Here is a 25,093-nt window from a genome sequence, read left to right as displayed (position 1 = left end):
ACATGTTATACTATTTTTAGCCTATATATATATACACATTTGTTTAAAAAAAAAAAAAAGGTTCTCTAGTCAAATAATGTGACGATATATATACTTACTAGATTCTCAATTTAAATCATTACTTAATCATGATGTGAAAATATTTGAACATATTGTCATGATTCACCATATAAAATGTGACAAACAACATTTCATGTACCCACCAATAAATTGAATAACATTACTTGTTTGTTATTAAGCCTTAATTGAGATGATTGCTTTGTTCTACGTACTTTTCTTTTTTTTAATATTGGAGTTATCCCAATACACATTAATGACAAACTAATACTCGTTTTCTCATGTAGCCTTAGTACCATATGAGGCGGCAATGCACTTTTGGTTCTGAGTCAAATAGTAAATAGAGTCGGTAGCTGACGTCAGCTAGCCGTTGCATTTGAATTTTTTTTTTTATAGTTTTATTATTATTTTTTATTTACAAAATTTTTCCTATAACTTCTATTTTTAATATTTTTTTTTTAATTCTATTTTTTTCCTATAACTTTTATTTTACAAAATTTGTTTCATTTTTTTTTAAATTCCATTTTTTCCTATAACTTCTATTTCACAAAATTTGCTTTATTTTATTTTAAATTCTATTTTTATCCTATAACTTCTATTTCACAAAATTTGTTTCATATTTTTTTTAATTATATTTTTCCCTATAACTTCCTAAGCCATTATACAACATTAAATTAAATTAAGTAATATGAAACAACATTAAACAATATGAAATAACATTAGATAACATTAACCAACATACAAATTATACAGCATAAAAAAAAAATATTTAACAATATGAAACTTAAACAACATTTTAAAAAATTTTAACAACATAAAACTTAAACGCCTACTCCATGCTTCTTTTGGCCCAAAGATGTGCAACAAGATCCTGTTGTAGGTACTTGTCTGTGGCACGAGAACCTATCATTCTAGAGCGCCTCATGTACTCACTTATAGAGATACTGCCAGTTCTTGGATTGAAAGGCAAATTAGGCCCATCATATATTTTTGTACGAGCCTTTCTTGACCTATTTGGATCTTCTTAGTCGTCATCGGACTCTTCATCAATATACCCATATCGCTCATCCTCCACTATTATATTGTGTAGTATGATGCAAGACATCATGATGGAGTCCAAATTTTCTCGACTCCACCCTCTTGCCGGTTCGCTAATAATATTCCACCGTGCTTGTAGAATATCGAAAGCTCACTCAACATCTTTCCGGTATGCCTCTTGGTGTAAGGTAAACAACTTTTCTACGTCATTCCTAAGGTTTGGAATTGCTTGGACAAGTGTCGCCCACTTTGGGTAGATGCCATATGCCAAGTAATACCTCATATTGTATTGACGGTTGTTGATGTAGTAGTGAAGTTGAGGTGCTTTACCTTCCATCAAGTTATTGAAGAGGGGTGAACGCCCAAGAACTTTAATGTCATTTTGGGATCCAGGGACTCCAAAGAAAGCATGCCAAATCCATGTGTCATATGAGGCAACCGCCTCTAACACAACAGTTAGCTTTCTCAACCTTCCGCTAAAGCCTCATTGCCATCCGATGGGACAGTTCTTCCAATCCCAATGCATGCAGTCTAATGACCCTATCATGCCCGGAAACCCATGATCTATAGCTTTGCGAAGGAGCCGATTCAGATCTTCTTGATTTGGCTCGCGGAGGTACTCGTCTTTGTAAACCTGAACAATTGTGTCATAGAATTGTTCAAAAGTAACAAGGCATGTAGACTCAAACATACCATGGGTTTCATCCATCGAATCAGCTGAGGAGTCATAGGTCATCATTCGGAGTGCAACAGTAACCTTCTGATGAGGTGAGAAACCAGGACAGCCTGCTCTTTCCCGTTTCTGTCGAAAGTATGGATTGACCTGCTGGACATCACAAAGTAAATGCTCGAAGACATGACGCCTCATTCGGAAGCGAAGTCTGAAATCCTCTTCTGTGTACACCGAGTTGAGGTTGAAGTAGTTGTTCATAAGATTGGCATGCGACATTGCTCTGTTTCGTGGTTTGTAAGAGCAACCAGCAATAGAACCACCCTATGAGGTTATTCCTTAGTTGGCTGACACACCATGGCTGCATCCATGGCTGCTGCAATGTTTTTTTTGTTGCGCCTTACTTGAACTTCTTCATCAGACTCCTCATCTTCTCGTCTTATTTGCACCCATTTTGCTTCCAATTTGGAATTGGATGAGGACCCCCAGTTAGAATCCGAAGAGGATCCAAAGTTGGAATTCATTGCAAACTTGAACTGAAAAAGATTGAATTCAAAGTTGTGTGAATTATAGCCCAATGTCCACCCCATTTATAGCAAAAGAAAATTTCAAATCCAACGGCTAGCTGATGTCAGCTTCCTACGACTAGCTGACGTCAGCTTCCTACGACTAGCTGACGTCACTTAGTCGTTGGATTTGAATTTAAGTTGTAGTTTTTAAATAATAAATTATGTTTGGCCCTCAGTTGGAGATGGGTTTTTGTGACAGGGCTAAAACGAGCCATCTGGCCCTTGATTGGAGAAGGAGGCAAATATGGTCATGTACTGTTCATTAAAATATTAATATCTTGGAGGATCTTGGAGGGCCACAGGGCTAAAACGAGCTATCTGGCCAGCCCTAGGTTAGAGATGGCCTTAAGGTAACAGTTCATTGAGGTTTTTCATCAATCAGCAGTCAATTGCCACTGCTGCCAGTTGCAACCATGTTCATAAAAAATTATGAGAAATGCTAGGGGGAATTTTCCCCACCTTACAATTTAACGATAATTTATTTACCAACATTATAAAACATTGTACAACAAATATGAGATTATAGAGAGTTCACTTGGCATTTCTCAAAATTGAAAAGTACAATTATAGAGAAAAATATTACCAAAAAAAGGTAGAAAAGGCCCATGTCCTGAAAACTTGAAACGAGGCCATGCGGGTGAAGCTGCTCCACCATTCCAACTACCAATTGACCAAAAGGCCCAAAACAACCAATTGTTGACACCAAACTTTGGCCCATAACAATAGTAGAATTATAAAAAAAAAGTTGTAATTGGATTATTAATTTCTGTGATGATATGGTAGTCAGAAGATATCCCTTGTGATAAAAAATTTAGAATTTAAGCCTATGTGATGAAATCTATTAGGATTTAATCCTAAAATTGAAAATTTCATAACTCTTAATTCATAGTAGCATGTGAACCACAAATATAATGAGACTAAAACAAAATCATTCGTTAATTGTTAGCAGGTAAAACTTATATGCAAGGCTACTTATTTTTTTAGTCTCACATGTGAGTAATGTGCTAACAATTAACAAGAATTAAATAGATTTTCAATCTTGAATATAAATCCTAACATACTTCAAACCAATAATTAAATCTTAATTTTTTATTTTTTATCACATGAACTATATTCAAGCCACCCGATCACCATAAATACTATTAAACCAATCCATTCTATATTAAAAAACCAATCCATTCTATATTAAAAACCAATCCATTCTATATTAAAAAATAAAAAAATCAAAACACAAACAAATACGCTATAACCTATGTCCTTATAAAGTATTTCAAGCACATAAAAATTCTCTTTTTTTTTTATAGAAAAATATCTTAGAGAATACAAAACTTAGACGCTCCCTTCAATATTCAGCTACATATTAATACTACATATACGATTAACTTTAATCTTTACAACAGAACTAATTTAAGTTTATCTTCCAATATTTACAAAATTGGATTGAGAATCATATCTATCAAAACCAAACTTAAATAAATGAATAGATGTAATAAATTAAAAAAATAAAAGCACCGCAAACTCACAAAACAATTTTGGATCATACACCACCGTTTCATTCAACTTCATTCCAATTACAAACAAACATTGGAAACTTAGTCCGTAATCACTTTACACATAACAAGAACACTAACAATTGCTTAACCATCTAAACAAAGCAAAAACAACTAATCAATACGTAATTAACCACTAAACCAAACCCATTAACCCATTTCTTGACAGCAAGACTTGAAGAACCCCGAAAAACCCTAGCCACCAAACCCGTAGAGGGTCCTGCCCTGCCTTTTGAGCGCGTAGACCACATCCATGGCCGTCACGGTCTTCCGGCGAGCGTGCTCGGTGTACGTCACGGCGTCTCTGATGACGTTCTCCAAAAAGATCTTGAGCACTCCACGTGTCTCCTCGTAGATCAGACCGCTAATACGCTTCACGCCGCCCCTGCGAGCCAAACGGCGGATGGCCGGCTTTGTGATTCCCTGGATGTTGTCGCGGAGGACCTTACGGTGACGTTTTGCTCCTCCCTTTCCCAGACCCTTGCCTCCCTTTCCACGCCCAGTCATTTTGTTTCAAGCTTGGAAAATCTGTGGGGAAAAAAAAAAATTAAGCTCGTTGGGGATGAATGAAACCTTAATTTCACAATTTCAATTAGCAATACAGTTTAGAATCATGAATTAAAGAAAAGTTTTGGAAGATCTGAGCGGGTGAAGCGATGAGAAAGTTTTGTATGCTCAAAATTACAGAAGAAAACTACAGATTTTGAGACTTCGATTCTGGTCGCACATTTTCTCGGCAACCAAACAGACATTACAGATTCGGGTAGGAAAAATTACAGAGTGAAATAGAACCAAATGCTGTGAATTGAAAATAATCCTAACAAATAACCGAATTAAACAACCCGATTTTGAGAATCAAACTTTAATTTGATTAAAGGGTTCACAATTAACAATAAGAAATCACATGGAAAAACATAATTTGATTCCAATAAAGTCAATCGAAATCCCAAAATTTTCAAAAATCGAAACAAAAAAAGGTAAAAAGCTCTAAGAAAACGAAACGCCTGAGAAATTGAGACGAACACGAACCTAAATCGGAAACGAGTGTTCGACGAACTCGTGATCGATTGAACAAGAAGGTATACCCAGAGAGAGATTGGTTTGAAAGGAAAGGATCTGACGCTGGTACTTATATAGGATGCCTGATGAAGGCTACTCGGGGGTAAGGGGACAATCCGTGGCTTAGATCGTTGAGATTCACGGATCGGATGGCTGATGTTTTAAGTTGAAGTTCACTCGGATTGGTGACGTGGCAGCGTAAACGAGCGGGACTTTTATGTTGGTTTGGGAACGAAAATTTTTGCGCCTTATTTTTTTGTTATTTGCCGCTTTGCCCAAAACTTGATTTGGTTCAAAAGTCGTGCCATTTATGAATTACCGGGCAAATATTTCTCAATCTTTTTTACCCCGCTGTGCTCGGTTTTTTTTCACAAACACCACACGTATTATTTGGAGTGTGCAGTAATACCCACGATTTATGGTAAATACATATTAACTACGGCTTATCGTCAGAGAAGAAAATATATCTCACGGCTTGTCTTCATGTGGTAATTTAGTCATTCAACGTTAATTGTCTTTGTCGAAATAGTGGAACGTTATGGTCGAGAAACGTGCGAGGTGGTTAAAAAAAGTTATTGACGAGAGTTCATATTTTTTGCACTCAAATGTTTATGTGGTCCCTCTAAATATGCAAAATGTGTCCATCCACTCATTAATCTTAACTCTATTATTTTTTCTGTTATCCTTAAACTTCTGTTATCTACTAAATTTTTGGAAAAAGAAATTGCAAAAGGCATACAATGTTTGGACTCTACCAAATATCTCTCGGTCGCGCGACTCTCCTTCTTCCTCGTTGTGGCTTCCAAAGTTCTATGTTTCCATGTCCAAGCATTGAAACATGGAGTCAAAAATTCACATGTATAGAGTAGAGCACGACCCTGGAGAAGGAGCAACTATAAGTAAGATTTTTTCTTATTTTATTTGTGAACAAGACGTGTGAAGGGGTTGAGATAGATTAGTCAGTGGAGATGGCTGTTTGTTTTTCTACCATTGCTGTCATTTGCCCAGATTTTGGTATTTAATTCCATTTCAATTATGGTCTCGGAAGCATCACAATTAATTGTGGACAATCCTTCTTTTTACTTGCAGAATATGGACATCACAAAGAACTTTATGGAGTATCAAACTGAAGCACATCGTAAGCTGGATTTCGAAGGTGATATTTCCATGAATATTTTTGTTGAAGGCAAGTGTAGTGACAAAAAGTTAGAAGATATAACGGATGGTGAAAATATTGTTTTGATTCATTCCAAAATACAAAAAGAATTCATTTCAACAGTTGGCTTGGAGTTTGAAACAGAAGTTCAAGCGTATAATTTTTACTAGACTTATGCATATCATGTTGGTTATCGGCATTAGAATAAGTAATACACATAGAAGGGAAGACAGCACGTTCAAAGACAGGCTTTTTGTTTGCTATGCTCAAGGTTACCATGGACCTGATAAACGTGATGCTAATGTTCAACATCATCATCCTAAGACTAGATTTGGGTGCCAAGCAAGGTTGCAAATAAATTCTCTCATACCTGGTAAGTATCTTGTGGTTGACTTTGTTGCCGAGCATACACATGGGACAACAAGTCCGTCTAAGATTAGTGAATTGGTGGACACGTGTTGCATATTTAGAAGGGCCATAGGGGTATTTGGGTGTAGAAAATCTGGACTCTATGGACAATTCCGTTATTTTGGCTAAATTCAAATAGTTTTGAGTAATTGGTGTAAAAGTTGTCAACCGTACGTTCCACAACCACATCAATTCATACAATTGGTCCAATATTACAGGGTTGGCATGCTAGGTTAATTCCCTTGTCCAATATTACGGGGTTGGCATGCTAGGTTAATCTCTTCTTTATCAATCCATAATATTCACGACTAGTTACTTATAGTACTCAGAATCGTTATATGACTATCATATACATTTCTTGAATGTCATTACAACACATCTGGTTTCAGGACGTTCATGCGTAAAACTATATTGTGTGTATGTTTAAAGTTTAGTATCATCATCTCCATTCAGAATTTAATTACAGTTGGTTGCATGTAAATCATCATTATCTCCATTCAGAGTTTAATTATTGTTGGTTGCATGTAAATCAATGTCCCATTATCTTACTTAGACATGAGATGATTGTTAATCACATACCAGTCAGTAATGATGTCAATGGGTTCAACTCTTCAAGGGATTCTTTCCCCATCAACCAAGTTGTAGAGGTGCATTGTTCTTATCTCTTTTATTTCATCTTCTCTTTCCCCCTAATTTTGTTCCTTTGCCTACCTGATCATGCTTTATCCCCCCGTCTCTAGTGGTATTTCTTTTGGTCGATTTTCAGTTCTGTTTAGTTTACATATTTATCTACGTGATCTTGTGTTGAGAATGAGTTCCACATTGATGGAAGTAGGGACCTTGCATGAGTTTATAAGAAGTTGGACTACTCCCCATATGACCAATTGGTTTTATGGTGGAACCTCAACTTTTTCATGGTATCAGAGCAGATTGTCCCACGTGTGAAGCCAAATGGCCATGTGTGCTCCATGTCACCCCGTTGTGTTGTCCATGTGTTAGACTCGAAAATTCGCCACACTTAAGGGGGTGTGTTGAGAATGAGTCCTACATTGATGGAAGGAGGGATCTTGCATGGACTTATAAGAGGTTAGACTACTTCCCATATTGCCAATTGGTTTTATGGTGGAACATTAACTTTCTTCATCTTATGATGAAAATCTTTTACTGAATACAATAATCATATAATGACATAGAGAACTTAGGCCTGGTAGCTGGAAAGGGAAAGGATTTCCTCAATCACTACGTGCATTTGCTCGTGTTCGTGTTGCACTTCTCCTGAAGGTGCGTTACCCGTTACCTTACATCTGCAAACAGTTTTTTGATCGCTTGTGAATATTCAGAACTTAATAACCTTGCCAAGGAAGCTGCACAACATGATGGTCGATTGGCTCGATCGCCATCCCTTAACAAACAGCAGCAGAGAGATTGAAGAACATCATCTCTGATTTGCATATGTGCATCATGACTACACATGTAGTGACTTGTTTTTGTGCTTCTTGAATGCATGCATAGTCTTTGGGGTGCAGTTATCCCGTTGCTTGCGAAAGGCTTTCTATCCGGAGGCAAATGGCTCCGAATCTCCTCAATTGTGAACTTCTGGTGCTCAAATCTGCTTCTGCGTGGTTAAAATGCTACTGCACAACCTTGACCGCAACAGTGAACATACTGTCATATATGATGATATTGTTTATGCAAAACCACCAAGGACTCAAGAGAGGTAACATAATTGTGGGGCTATTTACGTGATCAAATACGAGTACAAGTTACGAATTTATATGAAATTGTACACGAGAAATCGAGATTCTAGAAGAGTACTGGGAGCAAATAAGATTACGCTAACATGAACGAACAACCACCAGCAAACGGCGTTGTAATGCAGTAGCGGATAACAATCATGCTTATGCACTCTGGTGCGAATTCAAATCTCACTGATTTCCCTTTCTCTAATAACTAATCATTAATTCACTAAAACTATGTTTGCCATAAAAAAAGGAACAACCACCAAACTGTTTCCCTTTCTCTAATAACTAATCATTAATTTACTAAAACTATCGTTTGCCATATAAAAAGGAACAACCACCAAACTGTCTCTTACCCTTTTGGAGCGGGCATGTGGGATTTCAGTGTACAAGTGAAACAAGAAAACACATTTTTGCTGGTTGAATTTGGATTTTCTATGTGAATGCTTTCTCAAGTGAATGGTGTTATATTAGTAAATTAATAATTTTTCATATTATCATCCACATCTTATGATAGTTACCGTTTGGTATTAATATCAAATATAAATGTAATTCGAGCTCCTTTTTTTTATTTTTTATATGTATTTACTTTGATATTTCCCTATGTATATGTATTTTATTGTTTTTAGACAAATGAAACTATGTACTTGATAAAAAAATTGTAATATCCATTTTGGTCAAGGAGGTCCTGAGTTGAACTATTATATTGAAAACAAAAAACGTAATGTTAGGAAAACTAAATTTAGAAACTAAATGATATGTCATCAATAGGAATGAACACGTTTAACAACGCTTAAACCAATTATCAACTTTCATGTGTTTTAGTTTTATAAATTTTGTCTACAAATTTAGTCAGCTTAACATTACCCTATCACTTTTATTTTTGACAAAAGGATAGCGTTAGTATGTTAAATTATTAAATATTATGGGAGAATGATCGATGAGATCAAACATGCATTAAGGTGCATAGGCATTATTATTTTTCGCCAATCCAGTAATGCGACATCTGCAAGAACATTGTAACATAGGGTTGATTACTCTTTGATTAAATTGTCTTCACCAACAGAAATGAGTTACCCTTTACACATTATGTTTTTTATTTTCCAACAAAAAAATGTTTTGCTTTTGGAAATCTTTCTCAAAATTATAAAAAAGAAAAAAAATCTGATATTCTGCAAACTAATTTTTATTTTATTTTCGTTTTCCTATATAAAAAAAAAAAAAAATAATTCCAGCGTGAGCGGTCATTATCATATCGGCACTCAACACGGCGAGGGTGGCTGAGTCAGCAGGGCGGGACTCGTAAATTAAATGAAATGCAGGGCTGTTATATATACGCCCCTTCTTTTGAAGATTATCCTGCGCTATAAATACAAAGAGAGAACATCTAGTCCCATCCTCTTGTCGAAACAAATCTAGGGTTGGATACTACTACTGCTACCCCTCGCCTTCTCCAGGTGCGCCTCTCTCTCTCTATTTCTCTACATCTATCTATATATATGTGTGTGTGTATATATATATATACACGTATATATATTCCGTGCAATAATTTAGGGATTTGTATTTCCAACCAATCCCAACCTTTTGTTTTTCAAATTGCTTTTGCTTATTGGGCTACAAAACAACCAATTTCTGATATATTTGTATGTATAGTTTTTTAATTGGGCATGAAAATTTATTTGTGTAAGCTTGAATTTTGCGTATAGATTGTTTGTTTAGGTTAATTTGGTGTGTGGAGCTGAAACTTTTTTCCCCTTGCTGCGATTTATCTGTTTAGGGTTTAGGGTTTAGCGAAAATGATAAATGACAGTATTCATTTTATTACCTGTATCTGAATTCTTTTATGTACAAATCTCTGCAATTGCTAGCGATTTGGTTATTTTTATTTCCGAGACAAGTTTTTTTATTTAGATGTATTTTCATACTATGATCTTCAAGGTGCGAGTTAATGGGTATGGTTGCGCTAAACGATGACTCACATATTTCTTGAAGGTACAATGCCTCGTCATGATGACCGCCATGGTGGTTCACGGCTCTATGTTGGCCGCTTGTCATCGAGGACAAGATCACGCGAACTTGAAGACGTATTCAGCAGATATGGAAGGTATGAGGAATGATTGTTATGAGTCATGGGATTCCAAGTGCTTTTTGGGTGGTTAGGTAAAACATTGCATAGGAAAATATTAGACATTTATTGATTGTTCTGTTTGGTTCAAGCTAGGTGCTTGTTTGACTGAGTTTTTACCGTTCAATAGAACATATGTGTTTCTATCGTTTCATTATTCTGTTCCTGTTTGCAATTCCATACCAGTGTTAACTTCATGTGCAAATCGTAAGGCTCATTGGGACTTCTGATTGCTTTAGATAAGGGAGAATCAATGAGAAAATTAGTTCGTGCATATATACCCATTAGTGCAAATCCCATATTTGTGTTCCAATTTTCTGCTATGGGTTTATGGTCTTTTACTTTCTGTTCTGGATTACTGGTCATTGGGGGCTGTCCATATTTAAGTATAAGGTTTTTGGGAGACAATGAACCCTTTGCCAAGCCATTATTTGTGCTTGAAAGTGTATATTTCTTCTATGTTTGTGAAAACGCTTCACCCCTCCATGTGTCCCTTTGGTTTAACTTCAATGATCTTGTTGAAGGTTCCTTGGCTCTTGCCAAACCTGGAGGTCTTGGTGAGAGGTCCAATTGGTGGATTTGGCGAGTCTTTCTATAATTTATTGCGTTTTTTTATGGAAATGGCAACAATCTCAAAGTGGTGTTTAGTTCATCTGTGAGGGGCGAAGTCTCATCTCTTTGATGCTTGTATCATGATGGCCTTACTGTTTATGGAACCCGTTTACGCAGAGTACGTGATGTGGATATGAAGCGCGACTTTGCCTTTGTTGTATGTTATTCTGTACCTTGCTCTCTCTCTCTCTCTCTCTCTCTCTCTCTCTCTCTAACACTTCTAACACGCACAATCACAAGCATGTGATCTTGCATTATTTCATTGATTATTATGGTGTTAACCTTTGTCTTGTCAATTTTTTTCCCTTACAAATTTTATCTTCTCTTTGTTCTTCATTCTGTAACTAACAACAGGAGTTTAGTGACCCCCGGGATGCTGATGATGCAAGATATAGCCTGAACGGTCGTGATGTTGATGGGAGCCGGATAATTGTGGAATTTGCCAGGGGGGTAAGTATTATGGGTTATATTGTTTAGAATCCTTCTCATATTTCAGCAATATATGTTACTAGTATGTTGTTAAGAACTGAACAATGTTCTGTTTGAATTTTTGTTGTCACTTGTCATATGGATTGCAGAGTTAACCTCTATAATTGTTTCTTGATTACATCACTTAACAAAGAGGGTGCACGGTTCACCCCCTGTATAGTCGTTTCTTGATTAAGTCATTTTGTTGTAGACTTTTTATGTCTTGCCTGATATCTATGTATCTCTATCCGTCTCTCTCCCCCCCCCCCCCCCTCCCTCCCTTGTTTCCCATGTTTTAAGCTCTCTCATTTTATTGGTCAATTGTCATGAAAATTTTGCTCAATGTCTGGCTTGCATTCAGGCACCACGTGGTCCTGGTGGATCTCGGGAGTATCTTGGGAGAGGACCTCCTCCGGGATCAGGGCGCTGTTTTAATTGTGGGCTGGATGGACACTGGGCTCGAGATTGCAAAGCTGGAGACTGGAAGAATAAGTGTTATCGTTGTGGGGAACGAGGCCACATTGAAAGAAATTGTCAGAATAGTCCGAAGAAAACAACTAAGTATGCACTCTCTCTGTCGTTCTCCCTCTGTGTTTTGGCATTATACGGCTCTGCTTATTGACTTTGCAAATTATTTCTTGTGTAGACATGGGCGTAGTCTCTCACGTTCACCAAGTCCAAGGCGGGGTAGAAGTCGAAGCCGTAGCTACAGCAGGGATCATAGTTACAGGTTTGTCATCATCTTTTCTCTTACAAGTTCTGCCTGAGTCTCATTTCTTGCCTCTACCTAATCGATGAAATTCATTTTAAGAGTGATTCCTTTGCGGGGAGCAGTGAATTTCCAAGTATTCATGTTACTTTTGATCTAGAAATGTGGTTATACTTCTCGGTAGATATGTTGTTGGAACTCGATTATTCTTTTCTAATGTGCAGTCGTTCCCGATCACCTGTGAGGGGAGAAAGGAGTTTGGAGAGAAGATCAAGGAGTCCTCATGACAGCCTGAGCCCTAAGCGTCGCAGGGCTTCACCACCACCCTCCAAGGGGAGGAAGCATGATAGAACTCCCGAAGGGAGGAGCCCACAAGATCGGGGTAGCCTCTCCCCGCAGGATCGCAGATCTGACGACAGTAGGAGTCCCAGGGCAAAGAGCAGAAGCCCTATAAATGATGTTGAAGGGGACAGCAATGGAGATAGGAAGCATAGAAGCCCTGTTGAAGAAAACAGCCGCAGCCGCAGCCCAAGCCCTGTCCGTAGGAGTGACAGGAGCCCTGTTGAAGATGATGGAGACATACCCGGTTCCCCGAGAGGCAGTGAATCACCAGCTTAAATGCACTGTTCTCCAAGGACATGCGGATTTTACATGAAAACTGTATCGCGACAATTTCTTTGCTTTAAATGGGTTTTGTTTATTGTTCTCTAGCTCCGAATTTTGAACTTCCCATTTTTTTTTTTCGGATTATGGATTTCTGTGGGCAATATATAAATTATGTTTGGGATCCAACAATTTTTAAGTTCTGACGCCAGTAGTTGATTATACGATCCGATTAGTGTATAGTTAACAGCATTAATATATTTCTGGGTCTGCCAATGCATAAGGATTTGAGGCTTGTTTAGGATTTGGCAGAAAAATTTGAAAGTTTTTTTACCGAAGCACTTGCCAAGTACTTTTTCTGGAAGCCCTTAAGTGGTTTTTCAAGAAGCATTGAGTTTATGTGTTTTTAATAAGGGAATTGTTACTGGCACTTTAAAGATCTTATTTTGCATTCTAAACTTTTTATAATTGAAAGAAATATACATATGTGAGTAGTGCAGATTGAGATTTTTGGAGTACTAATAACATTTTTTTTTTTAATAAAAGCATTGTTAGCTAAAAAGAAAACATAAGCAGAGAATTGAAAAAAGTAAAAGTCAGGCAAGTGGCTTTTTACCAAATTGGCCATTTACTACAGCAGTGAAATATGTTAAGTTTTTGTATTACAATGTTTGTTTAAATTTTGTTGATGTCTAATTTAACAAAATTTATTGTCTGACAAAAAAAAATGTAAAAAGTTAGAAGTAGGCCTCACAAGTACTCCAATGAGCAACTCCACATAACTAGCAAACACATAGGTCATAACTTTTTGATGGAAGTGACTCAAGCTCTATGACTACTTGCATGGAAGGCCTTTCTTCTCCTTTTAACCTCATACATCTTTTTGTTAGATCAATCACTTTCTCCAGCTTTTCTGTCTCTCCCTCTTAGTATATTTCAAAAGCAATCAATCCGTCCCATTGGCCGAGTCCTCTCTTTCCCTCCAAAGCAAGAAACATGCTTTTCGGGCAGGAATTTCGCTGGGAAGGGTCCCTGGCTCGAGCACACAGCTCCTCGAGGAGTTGACTGTCGAGCTGCAAGAAGAGGACATAGTTAGTTTTGAAAGGTGCCTTTGTCGGGTCTTAGATGTAGGCCGTGAGTCTCGAAATCAAAACAAACTAAGTGCTGAGGCATGCCACTGTCATCTCTGTATGGCAGATGTAGAATGAGTGTATTTAAGCCGATTACTTGCGCCCCAAGTTATTCTGACTTCTCATCATCAAAGGATTGTCATGGATGTGTTAAGTCCACATTAAGTTCTTTTCTATGCCTTGAGATCAAGGACTTTTGTTTATCTTGTATACTTTTAAAGGGGAGGGGTTCAGATCTGATCAAGGCATCATTTTCATTTACTTTTACGATAGTAAAAGTGCTAAGTAAACCAGATCTGAGAGTTAATAGAACTTAGGATCATCAGGAGATCGAAAATGACTTGCATATATACAGAGGGATACATTATAACACCAAATCTATTAATGGAAAGGCAAAAACAAAGAGAGTTGGGTAAGATTTCACCTTGTCGGGTAAGGTTAAAGCGTCTTGCAATCTCTTTTCTTTGCAGTTACAAAGGGTTGAGTAATAAAGAGGGATGAGGGATAAACGAGTTTACACAAAAAAATCGATACTACAACATTTGAGGAAGGTAACAAAGCTTTTAGATAGACAAAATATGTCTTTCTATGGGAAATCTAAGGTTGAAAGGGTGCAAAATTTGGACAAAGCACAGCTTTCTGAGTATTTGCTTGACTGAGAGACAAGTTGTATGTTTTTTTGTTTGATTGGTTGAGTGTTCTTGTCTCTGGGCCTTCTTTCTCTTTTTATAGACGAATTAACCTAACCGTGTTGTTTCTGTTCTTGCCCGAAAGTAACTGAAGGGTAATGAATTATCAGCATTTTTACATGTTAAGCCATCCAAAAGTAGGTGGGTTTCCATCGGTTGTCACTTCTCTTGTAAGCACCTAGTCTTTGCATTTAATGGGGCCGTCATTTTGTCTTGAGATGGATGACCTAGGCTTGACTCTAGGCTTCAGGTAGACCTTCTTTATTGAGCTCATTTGGGCTTCCTTCCCTTTGAAGCCCAAAGTTTAAATATTAACCCAAACACATGCCCGGGAGGCCACTAAAAGAATATGGCACTTCGTTCGTGAGTAGCTCCAGGAGGACAACTCCAAAGCTATAGACGTTGCTCTTTCTGTTAGCTTCCTTGTTTCAAGATATTCAGGGTCCATGAATCCAGTTTTACGTCGCACTAGCGTATATATTTGATCGGGATCTTCGTGAAGCAATCTAGTAGTTTCATAGTCTGACAATTTTTCGGTGGAATTCTCATCTAGCAAATGTTCATTGTCTTGACATCTTGGTGTACAATTGGCATGACATAATGGCAGTGTAAGTATGCTGGTGCTTCTGCAATTTCTGCTGCTACTTTAACCGTAACTTAAACGAAAGTGGTGGTCTTCCGGACCTTTGTAACAACGTTCTTTGAATGTGATCATAAAGAGTGCCGTTGTGGATGAACTCGTAAACTAGCAGCGGCGTTTTTCCCTCCACACAACCACCCAATAGCCTCTCCACATTTTTGTGGTTCATCTGAGAAAGAAGAGCTATCTTATTACTAAGAGCTTGAAAACTCTTGTACTTACCACCCATATTGTACTCCTTTATGCAAATCATTGTATTATCTCCTAGTCTTCCTTTGTAAACTGTTCCATACGGTCCTTTGCCAATGATTCCATCTGCACCGTAGTCGTTCGTGGCCTTCTCAAGTTCCTTGGCGGTAAAGATTTTGGTAGTGAAATGACTCCTATTTTCATTCTTACTTCACCGCTATAATCGACCCTCTTGAAGGTTTGATGGGATCAAATGTGGGATCAAATGTGATACAATGTGACTAACTTTAAAGACTAGTTTCCTCATTGTTTTTGTCAGTCCGCTGTGCTGTCTGACCCGAAGAATAGGTCATTCTACTGCAGTCGCTTCATTGTAGGTTCCTTACTTCATCGGTGGTGCCACCATTGCTCACGAGTACAAGGAAGTATGTCTTTTATTTGTTCTTCAAGTTGTGTGCACCTTTTACTTTTGTTCTGCAAGTTCTGTATTACCTATTATCAATTAAATGGTCCCGAAATCTTTCTTGCAGAAATTAACAGGATGGAAAGTGGTCTACAATAGGCAGAATACAAACTTTCATACGTGCAAGGTTTGCCTCTTACCGGGAAGATTAAGTGGTTTTTTTTATGGCATTTGAAGTTACTGCTATTGCTGAATTAATTTTTTTTCCCTTTTCATCCTCAGAATCGTTGCCAACCTTCAGGGAGTGAGGCATCACCGGAAGGAATTATTGCCAAAACATCGGACTTGGAACAGCTGCCTCTATGGGGTTCATCTGTGAAAAATGTATGCAAGGCTATGGCGAATTTTACATGAATACTAGATCCATTCCATTTATGAAACTAAAGAGTTCTTTCTTGTTAATTGATTAATGATAATGCATACTCATCCTTTGCATGAGAAGCGAGTTTCATGTTGCTAAGTGGTGTTTTATCCCATCTTCCGTGTGTCTTTCATTTCATGTTGCTAAGTGGTGTTTTATCCCATCTTCCGTGTGTCTTTTATGTATCATTTAACTAAGTCGAGAGCATATTAGTATGCTGGAAGTCCTGAACATTGTTTCATTATAAGTTTCATCGTCAATGCAATGCAGGTTTTTTTGTACAAAATGGCAGTTTCAAATGTAAAGACATAGCTCTATAATGAAATGAACTGATGCAAAGTCCCTTTTTTCTCTAGGATATTGGCGGGTGTATACTATCAACGTAATTATTTCTCATTCATTTTGGTAACGTACCTTGGTTTTAGATGCAAACTCTCATCATACCTTGCTTAGCAACCTCGGATAAAAAGGTCCCGCTTGATAATTATTCATATTTTTAGTTTTAGTTCTCACTTTCTGTGATTGAGATATGAGGAACGGATATGGGGAAATTGAGGGATGAAGAAGATTGATGGGATGAGAGGGAAAAAAACAGCAAGGCCTTGACAGTTTCAGTTGCCTTGGGTAGTACAGGCGATGAGCTCCACGACATTGCCCATGCTAGCATATTCTCTCCGCACAAGTTTCCAGCAGACAGTTGCAATTTACTCCAACTGTTTCTCTTTTTCATCCAAGTACTTAAGCAATGGCTTAGACTTTCGGTTCTTAGTTTTCATAAAAAAAGTGCAACGAAATATTTATTAAACGCCTCTTACCTGCTCTAACTTGGTCAAGGGCATAAAACTTTTGATACGGCATAAATCAGTTAGTACCCAGATGAAGGGCGATCATCCTCTCAAGTAAATGCACATCCATTTTCTTTTCGGCGTGCTGATTGCCAGCAAACTGTCATTCGTTTAACAGCGTAAAAATACCACACAACTTCGAGTACCTAAATTACCATTTTGAAACAACTCATTATTATCCAAAACTTTTAGGTACTAAAAAGAAGAAAATATTACTGTCATCTAAACAAAGAGATTCTAAAATAGATAGAAATGGATTTTTTTTTTTGAAAAGTCATATATTCCCCTCTTTTAAGGAGTGTTGTTATTTCCATTTCAGTGTCTTATTTATCTACCCATTTTTTTAATGAAAATTTTAATTATAAGTTTGTCCATTTGTAAAGTAACCAATAAAGACCTTAAAAGATATATAATAATAGTATGTTGGGCGGGGAATGGTAACAAGAGCCATAGACTTACACTTGGTTGTAAAATGAATAGACAATATGTAAGCCAAATTCGCAAAAAAGAAACAAAGAATGAGGATAGAAGAAATTATGGACCATGGATGCCCTTTCCAATTAAACGTAAGAAGCTAGCAACTAATGATAATTGGATATTGATGATAGTTATTGAAGTGCATAATCACACGTAGCAGAGCATTTGGAAGGTTATTCATTTGCTAGTAGATTATTGTCGGAGGAGGCTTCGTTGTTGGGGAAATAGCATTTCAATTTTTAGGAATAATAGTAGGTGGGGAAGTAGCATATTAGATATTATTTTAGGAATAATAGTGCGTGGGGAAGTAGCATGTTAGAGATCATTTTAGGGATAATAGTAGGCGGGGAAATAACATTTTGATTATTTTAATTTTTTTTGGTGATGAGATTACAAGGTGGATGGGAAAGTAGGACAATGAGATGGGTTTAGAAGTTCTCTTTTTAATTTGTCATATGAATTAAAATTTTAAACGATTTGCCATATCAAGTTTCGAAAATCATTCATTTGTCATTTCATTCTAACTCCGTTACGTTTTTTTTATCTAAAATAAGCCATGTGCAAGGTAAATAACTTATTTTCAAGGTTTTCGAATATTTCAACTCTCTACTCTGATCCTTCCAAGATTACTTGGGCATTTCAAGGTTATTTTGGACATTTTAACTCCCTTTTTGTTTAATGAATACGATTGACCACGTTGAATTCTCAAAACTTGTAATTAGTTAAACTCTATGGTTGTGGGCCTAATATAGTTAGTTCACCACAAGTTTATATCTGAAATGAACATGACTTTTTTTCATACCAAAAGATCAGTAAAGAACCTCTAAAAAGAAAGTCCAAAGTTGAAAACCAATTTATTGCCTAATGCTAGTGTACATATATATCTTTGTATAAAAATAATAAATAAACGAATAAACTATTGAAAAAAGGTCAAAAATCTAAATGACCTTTTTTGGATGAAAAAATTAACAGAATTAGAGTGAAATGACAAATTAATAATTTCAAAAATGCTTGTTTTATTAACACTCCGCATATTGTTGAATACACCCTACATACTTAATACACCCCACATTTTTTTTTCAATTAAAATTTATCTTAACACACCACACATACTTTCTCATGATACCCTTATATCCCATACTCTCAACTTACGGCCCACACTCCGTCAACCCAAGTAAGACTTCCAAAATAGTAACCAGTGTTCTTCTGGTGGATTGCGAAGAATGTGATTGTGAAAGTGAGACTATGGAGTTGAATACCAGAGCAGTCGGATTCACACGAACAATTGTATCGAATGGAGGTTCAATGGTAGCTTTGTAAGTGGACTCGGGCTCCAACATTTGTGACAGTTCATTTTATTGTGGTGGGATTTCTCAGACTATGTATGGTCACAGAAGGTACGTTAACGTCAAGAATAAAAGGCTTATTCATTGGACATGTTGGCCTCATTTGGTATGCCGTATAACTCACCGAATAGGACTAATAATACAAAGCATGATGTTTGATGTCTGTTTGTATTAAATAGCCATTGAATTAAAATATCCGGGCCCACCTATTTTATACGATAAACACCCGCTTGCTTATACCCTTCAAAACCACGGTACAATTTAGTTGGGTGAAATCTCTTGCTTTCTCTTTCCTCTCTAGACGGTCTCTCGATCTTCTCCAGACAGTATTTCTGCCTTTTGCGCTTGCTCTCTCGTTTGAATCCCAGGTTCGTCTTTTCTTATGATTTCTTCTTCTTCGTTTGAATTCCAGTTCATCTTCTCATTCTTCTTCTTCTTCCCAAGTTTCGGCCCCTCCCTCTACTCTTCCCTCCTCCTCCTATTTTTCTTGCAAGTTTCTTTCAATTGATTGTAGCTAGTTATTATTCTCTCAAATTATATAATTGATTATGTAATTTTGTGTTTTAATTAGAATTTTTGAATTTTGGGGCTTCTTGTTGGGGTTGCACCACACGTTTTCCAAGCCTTGCATCGGTGCACGCTTTGGCAATTGTTTGCTTCATTTCCAGATCCCTTTCTTCATCTTTTAGTTAGCCAATAACCATGTATACTTGTATTCTTATTGTATCATACTACTGCACATGTTTAATCTCGTTTGCATTTTTGCTTTAATTAGCCAATAATCATGTCTTCTTGTATCATTCTTTGTCAAAAATTTGTTTGGCTTTTTTCATTTTTTTTTTATCCAGTTTAGTACCAAACACAGTATAAATAATATGGTCATTAGTCTGATACTACACCAAATGCTCAATTAATTTAGTTAGTACTATCCGATTACTATTTATTCTATCCAATTGAAATAGTTAATACAATATGAGCTGTCAAACAAGACCGTTGTGTTTTGGCCTAGAAGCCGAGAGATGGCAGAGTTGTTGTACCCCCTTGCACAGAGTTATTCCATCTAGTTGGCTGCGCCCATGTCGTATACTAGTCCGGGTCTGTCGTGCCATTGGGATTCACAAGACCACCTCCATTACTTTCTGTCCAGACTTCAACCCAGAATAAGCAGGATAATGTTTCGAAACTTGAAAGATGCATATGCAAAAGAAAGGGACAACCTTTCTGAGCTCCTCTTTGCTTAAGATTCACTGGAAATAGTAGTTTTGATAGTTAAAAAAGATAAATAATTTTGGGATATACACCTTAAACCTGATTTGAAGTGTATTTAGATTTTTTTTTTTAACCTTATGAGGACGAAATTGTCATTGCATATAAAGCATATAAGTCATTTAATATTAGATTTTAATGTGGAGTATGTTCAATATTATACGAGCTGCTAATAAAAAAAACCTTTCAAAAACTTCATATGACAAATTGCTTAAAATTGTGTAAATCCTAACATATTTAGGATATCCTTATGTGATTCTACCATATCCATATCTTTTAGACTATATATTATCTTATTAGAGTTGTAATCCTATTAGGGTAAGGAGTTTACCTTTCTTACCACTATAAATAAAAGGAAAACTAATGAAAAAGACTTGAAAACTTTGAGTTTTAACGAAAATGACAAAAATGTGTAAGTAAATAGTACCATGATTGACTTTTTAGAGTAAAAATGTGGTTTTTCGTTAAAGTGAATAGTACCAGGAGTTTTTCGTTAAAGCTCCCATAAATAAAGGCATAATGAGGTGAGATAACACACCTCACAATTACACATCTCTCTCTTTCTCTCTACTATGCCGCACCCTCTCTCTATGTCTTATATAATTGTTCAGTAAATTATACCTATAACATATTATCAACATGCTCTTGAGTCTTGACAGGGCGCTAAGGAGAGTCTGAACTTCAATCATGAAGTATTACATTTTAATCATTTTTTTATAATTAATTTATTAAATTGATCTACATATTATTGATTCAATTTAATTTTTCTTTGTTGAACGTGATACAACGCATTGGAGATGCAATTCCGGCTTTCGAAGAAGGATCTTCTACAAATTCAAGGGCTCAATTATTTTCTGCTAATCAGGTTCTTTTAAAATAAATGAAGATATTTGAAACGACCATGAAACATGAAAACATTTCCCATTATGCATGAACTCCCTACATTTGCATTTATGTTTTGATATATATATATATATATATATATATATATATATTGTATATGTTTCATATATTTGTCAATATATATATAGATATATATATATATATATATATATATATGCATTACACAATTTTGCTATGTAGAATTTGTGAGTCAAAGAATCGAAAGAAATTAGAAGCCCCTACATTTGCATTTACGTTCTGATATATATATATATATATGCATTACACAATTTTACTATGTGGAATTTGTGAGTTAAAGAATCGAAAGAAATTAGAAGCAATTAGAGTTTTTCAAACCTTAGACATAAAAAAATAAAAATTCTGAAAATAAAGAAAAGAAGGGAAAACTCGGCTGAGTCATGCTGCCAATTAAAGCAACTGAATTCACATCTTTTATCAATCCACCTGACCTAACGTACACAAAAACCAATCTAAAAAAAGCTAGAGTTTAATATTACTCAAGTCTTCAGCCATGATAACAAGGGCTTCAACATCACCAATCGCCTTAACGGACTCTAAAGCTAACAAACTTGTGTCGTGCTGATCTCGAAATATACTTCCAACAAGAGCTTCTCCACATAAATCTCCTGCACCTCGTGGCTGATCATTACAAGTATCATCTGAATTTCTCTTTTCAATGCGTACAAGTCCATCCACAATGAAGACCATCATTTTGCGTGGTTCACCCCGTTCAATAATGATATCATTCTTCTTAAATTTCTTTGGCTTAAAATGCTGACAGATTTCTTGCAACACCTTTTCATCCAGCCATCCAAACTCCTGTGATTAGTACATAAGATGCATTTCAATGTGCAATGAGTGTAAATAAGAAACGGGATTTTACTTCTTAATATTAACAAAAGTAAATAAGATTTACCCTATGATTTATTTCTTCAAACTACATATAATAATTAAGATTGTATCAATATTATTATATAGCCTATATAGGCGTGGATCAAACTTAACTAAACTTTTGCAATTTTCAAATTTTGGCTTGGTTTTGGTTTTTAGTTTTCATTTTTTAAAAAGCTGAGTACCAAATAATAATGAAAACTAAAAACTAAAATGAATTATAAAACAGCCCCTAAAAGTTTGCGAAAACATGTTCAATAGAGAAATGCAAATTTGAGATGTAAATGTCACATTTACATTCTCAAAAAGTATAAAACTAGTCATATTCCATTGAGAGAAATGTAAATTTGAGATCTAATTTAATTTCATCTTTTTGAGTGGCAGTGTTCACCTCTAAAAAAATGTAAAAAACATAAAAAAGATGTAGAATTGGATATTTACATTTTTCGGCCAAAATGTGTATTTTACATTCTGTCCAGTAGAGTTTTCTCGCCAACCAAAATTTAAAATGGCCATTTTAAAACAATTGCATCTCCCATTAAACTAAGTCTTGTCATATATGGCAAAGCTACTGTTTAAACTAAAGTCGAAGGCTTTGATCGAGGAACTTACTTGCTTGAGCTTAGTCAAAGGTGCACAATTTTTTATACATCTTTGAAACTCAGGGGGAAGACTATGGATAATGCACTCCAAATTAACAGGCACATTCTTTTCACATGCTTCCGGTACCTTTTTCCTGACATGCATTTGCATCCTCCAGTGCCAATGAAACGATGACTGAACGCAATTTTCAGATAACCACGACACTATTTCTGGACGAAGCTGTACCATCGTTTGTTTCGCTAGCAACCTCTTCTCTACTCTTGCATTTGTTTTTGCAGCTTCAAATTGCAAATACATCTATCAACAGCAACCAAACCAACAAATAGGTTGTCAGTTCACTCTACTTTTTTGGAGATAGAAGTCTTCACAACTCGCCGTTTACGTGATTAATTAACAGTTAGTTATTTATCATTCCTAATTAAAAGTAAAACAAGCCAACGATATATCTATTTAGGAAAGAAGACAAAATTTAAGCATTAAAGATTCGGCACAAACCTGGATATTTCCAATGAGATATATGAACAGGAGCAAACCAATTATAGAAATAGAAGCGGCAAAGAAGTTTTCCCATTCATCTATACTGGGCTCAAGGTTTGAACCGAGGGAACTGCAAAAATTAAACGAAGTTATAATCTAATTTTTAATTTATTCCAAGCACGAAGTCTACAACCGTTTTTCTAGCATGGGAATTTCCGGAAGACAAAGAAACATGGTAATACATAGTAACTAAAGTCATTTCATGGAGATCCTCTTGGAATTACCAAACATATGAGTTGCATTGAGCAAAACATCCGAGCCCCTAAGAATTAATACTTAAGACCACATCACACACACACACACACACACACACAAATGCCTAACAAACAAGAGAGAAATGTACCAACCTCAAATTTCGTAAGCCCCACCAAAAACAGTTTGAGAACTTTTGAAAATAATTGGTTGATCCTGTTATGCCGGATTCAGGAACACTAGTAAAAATGCCAAGATCGAACATCTTTGGGTCTGACGGATTTATAGGGCATCAATTTTTTAGATTTGTGATGTTTCTAAATGTGTGATTGTCATGACAACCAAAACTACTCCTGTCACATCCATCTTCTTTTCGACATGCAAAACGCCAGCAATCCATCATTCGTTGAATGGCAAAAAAGTACCATAAGGCTCCGAATGCCTAAATGATCAAAAAGTTAATCAATTAATTAGATTAGACTCAAGAAAAGATTTAAAAAAATATATATTGGATAATGCTTAGGTACTCACTAGTGAGTACTTTGTATACTCACTTTTTGCTTTTGGCTCAATGATATTTTAACACATGTTTTATTGTTTTTTTTAATAGACAATTAGACATGTTTTTTATTTTTTATTTTATTTTTTGTATCAAACGATAAATTTTGTTAAATTAGATGTTAGATTAGTCATAGACAAGGTTTGAACCCATGCTATCATACAAGGCTTCAACTCCTTTCCACCAATGTGATAAATGGTCACTTGCCTTTTTTTCTTGAACTTTAAAAAACAAGAAACACATGACATCTTTTGATTGGGTCAAATAAAAAATGTTTGTAATAAGTTTTTATCAAACAATGAGACACCATGTAAATTTTTAATCCATCAAATGTTGACTTTTAAGCAAACTTTAATAAGAAAACTTAAGGGAGTCAGAATATATTGAGACTTACATGACTGGCAATGATGTACATGAAAAAATTCAGTGTAGCTTTAATCCATACGGGAATCTGCTCGGTCTCTCTAATAATCCATTTATATTGATAACATGAAAGGTAGATGTGAATAACTCGTGGCACATATTGCAATATGACAAAAAGGTTCATGATAAACATCCTTCCTGTAGTCAACGAACTCAAGTCCCTCACATTTGAAAAGAAAATGAGAATTACCACCTGGATAACATACATTGATTACCAACACTCAATATCTATTTATCATCAATAATAAACTTGTCAACCAATAATTAGGATATTGAGAATATCAATTCAGCCGTTTTAATTTCGTATATATACCAAGTTGAGAACCATAGTAACATAAAAAACTGACTACAGATATATTTTCATGAATAGAAAAAAAGAAAAGAAAAAGAAGATTGTCATGTCTTGTTGTAAAATAACAAATACAAACTCCTATAAATAAATAAATAAAAAAGAGTAAATTACACTTTCATACTTCAAGTTTGGGGTTTATTTCAATTCCTTACAACATCTTTAAAACATTTCACTTTCATACCTTAAGTACTATTTTATTTCAAAATAATACATCTGTTACATTTTTCATCCATTGATCTGTTAAATGCTGACGTGGCTGCCACATATATGCCACATGGCTGCCAAATGTTTGCCACGTGGCAAATAAAAATATTTTTTTAAATTAAAAAAAAAATCTGAATTTTCTCAAAAAAAAAAAAAAAAAAATTGAAATAGACCCCATCCCATCTCCCCGCAACCACCCCCCACAAACCCATAACCCTTTCTCCCCACCCACACCTGCCCAGCTCGTCTTCCCCCTTCTT

The 25,093-nt window shown here is 35.9% G+C and overlaps 4 protein-coding genes across 5 annotated transcripts; 1 reads left to right on the top strand and 3 right to left on the bottom strand.

Annotated features, from left to right (window-relative positions):
• Positions 1–1,579: 1,579 nt before the first annotated feature.
• Positions 1,580–2,044, bottom strand: LOC137734416 (uncharacterized). Its single transcript, XM_068473690.1, has one exon. It carries the CDS (start codon positions 2,042–2,044, stop codon positions 1,580–1,582), a length of 465 nt encoding a protein of 154 aa, XP_068329791.1.
• A 1,820-nt stretch (positions 2,045–3,864) lies between these two features.
• LOC137734053 (histone H4) lies at positions 3,865–5,053 on the bottom strand. Its single transcript, XM_068473308.2, has 2 exons — positions 4,914–5,053; positions 3,865–4,412 (listed from the first exon to the last, which is right to left on the bottom strand). The coding sequence occupies exon 2, from the start codon at positions 4,389–4,391 to the stop codon at positions 4,080–4,082; it is 312 nt and encodes a 103-aa protein (XP_068329409.1). The 5' UTR covers positions 4,392–4,412; positions 4,914–5,053; the 3' UTR covers positions 3,865–4,079.
• Positions 5,054–9,641: 4,588 nt separating this feature from the next.
• LOC137733870 (serine/arginine-rich splicing factor RS2Z33) lies at positions 9,642–12,955 on the top strand. Of its 2 annotated transcripts, none has more exons than XM_088696618.1 (7): positions 9,642–9,703; positions 10,239–10,350; positions 10,896–11,140; positions 11,338–11,433; positions 11,813–12,012; positions 12,098–12,181; positions 12,385–12,955. In XM_088696618.1, exons 3-7 carry the CDS (start codon positions 11,117–11,119, stop codon positions 12,776–12,778), a joined length of 798 nt encoding a protein of 265 aa, XP_088552744.1. In that variant the 5' UTR covers positions 9,642–9,703; positions 10,239–10,350; positions 10,896–11,116; the 3' UTR covers positions 12,779–12,955. The 2 variants fall into 2 exon arrangements, with proteins under 2 accessions (XP_088552744.1, XP_068329170.1); XM_068473069.2 differs by having other exon boundaries at positions 9,647–9,703; positions 11,101–11,140.
• An 8,401-nt stretch (positions 12,956–21,356) lies between these two features.
• LOC137733166 (cyclic nucleotide-gated ion channel 1-like) lies at positions 21,357–24,524 on the bottom strand. The gene is made up of 5 exons (XM_068472326.2): positions 24,249–24,524; positions 23,451–23,737; positions 23,062–23,173; positions 22,576–22,863; positions 21,357–21,891 (listed from the first exon to the last, which is right to left on the bottom strand). The coding sequence occupies exons 2-5, from the start codon at positions 23,558–23,560 to the stop codon at positions 21,553–21,555; spliced, it is 849 nt and encodes a 282-aa protein (XP_068328427.1). The 5' UTR covers positions 23,561–23,737; positions 24,249–24,524; the 3' UTR covers positions 21,357–21,552.
• Between the last annotated feature and the right edge of the window lie 569 nt (positions 24,525–25,093).

Source organism: Pyrus communis, chromosome 7 (genome assembly GCF_041283825.1).
Source record: "Pyrus communis isolate YQ-2024b chromosome 7, ASM4128382v1, whole genome shotgun sequence".
In the NCBI taxonomy this organism is placed as follows: domain Eukaryota; kingdom Viridiplantae; phylum Streptophyta; class Magnoliopsida; order Rosales; family Rosaceae; genus Pyrus; species Pyrus communis.
This window is presented reverse-complemented; position numbering and strand designations above follow the sequence as displayed.

Coding starts and splice junctions, on each gene's coding strand:
- LOC137734416 (XM_068473690.1), bottom strand. CDS start 2,044: ATGTCGCATGCCAATCTTATGAACAACTACTTCAACCTCAACTCGGTG.
- LOC137734053 (XM_068473308.2), bottom strand. CDS start 4,391: ATGACTGGGCGTGGAAAGGGAGGCAAGGGTCTGGGAAAGGGAGGAGCA.
- LOC137733870 (XM_068473069.2), top strand. CDS start 10,244: ATGCCTCGTCATGATGACCGCCATGGTGGTTCACGGCTCTATGTTGGC. Junction 11,141..11,337: donor AGCGCGACTTTGCCTTTGTT/GTATGTTATTCT, acceptor AACTAACAACAG/GAGTTTAGTGACCCCCGGGA. Junction 12,182..12,384: donor AGCAGGGATCATAGTTACAG/GTTTGTCATCAT, acceptor TCTAATGTGCAG/TCGTTCCCGATCACCTGTGA.
- LOC137733166 (XM_068472326.2), bottom strand. CDS start 23,560: ATGTTCGATCTTGGCATTTTTACTAGTGTTCCTGAATCCGGCATAACA. Junction 22,864..23,061: donor ATCTCATTGGAAATATCCAG/GTTTGTGCCGAA, acceptor TGCTGTTGATAG/ATGTATTTGCAATTTGAAGC. Junction 21,892..22,575: donor CTTTGACTAAGCTCAAGCAA/GTAAGTTCCTCG, acceptor TACTAATCACAG/GAGTTTGGATGGCTGGATGA.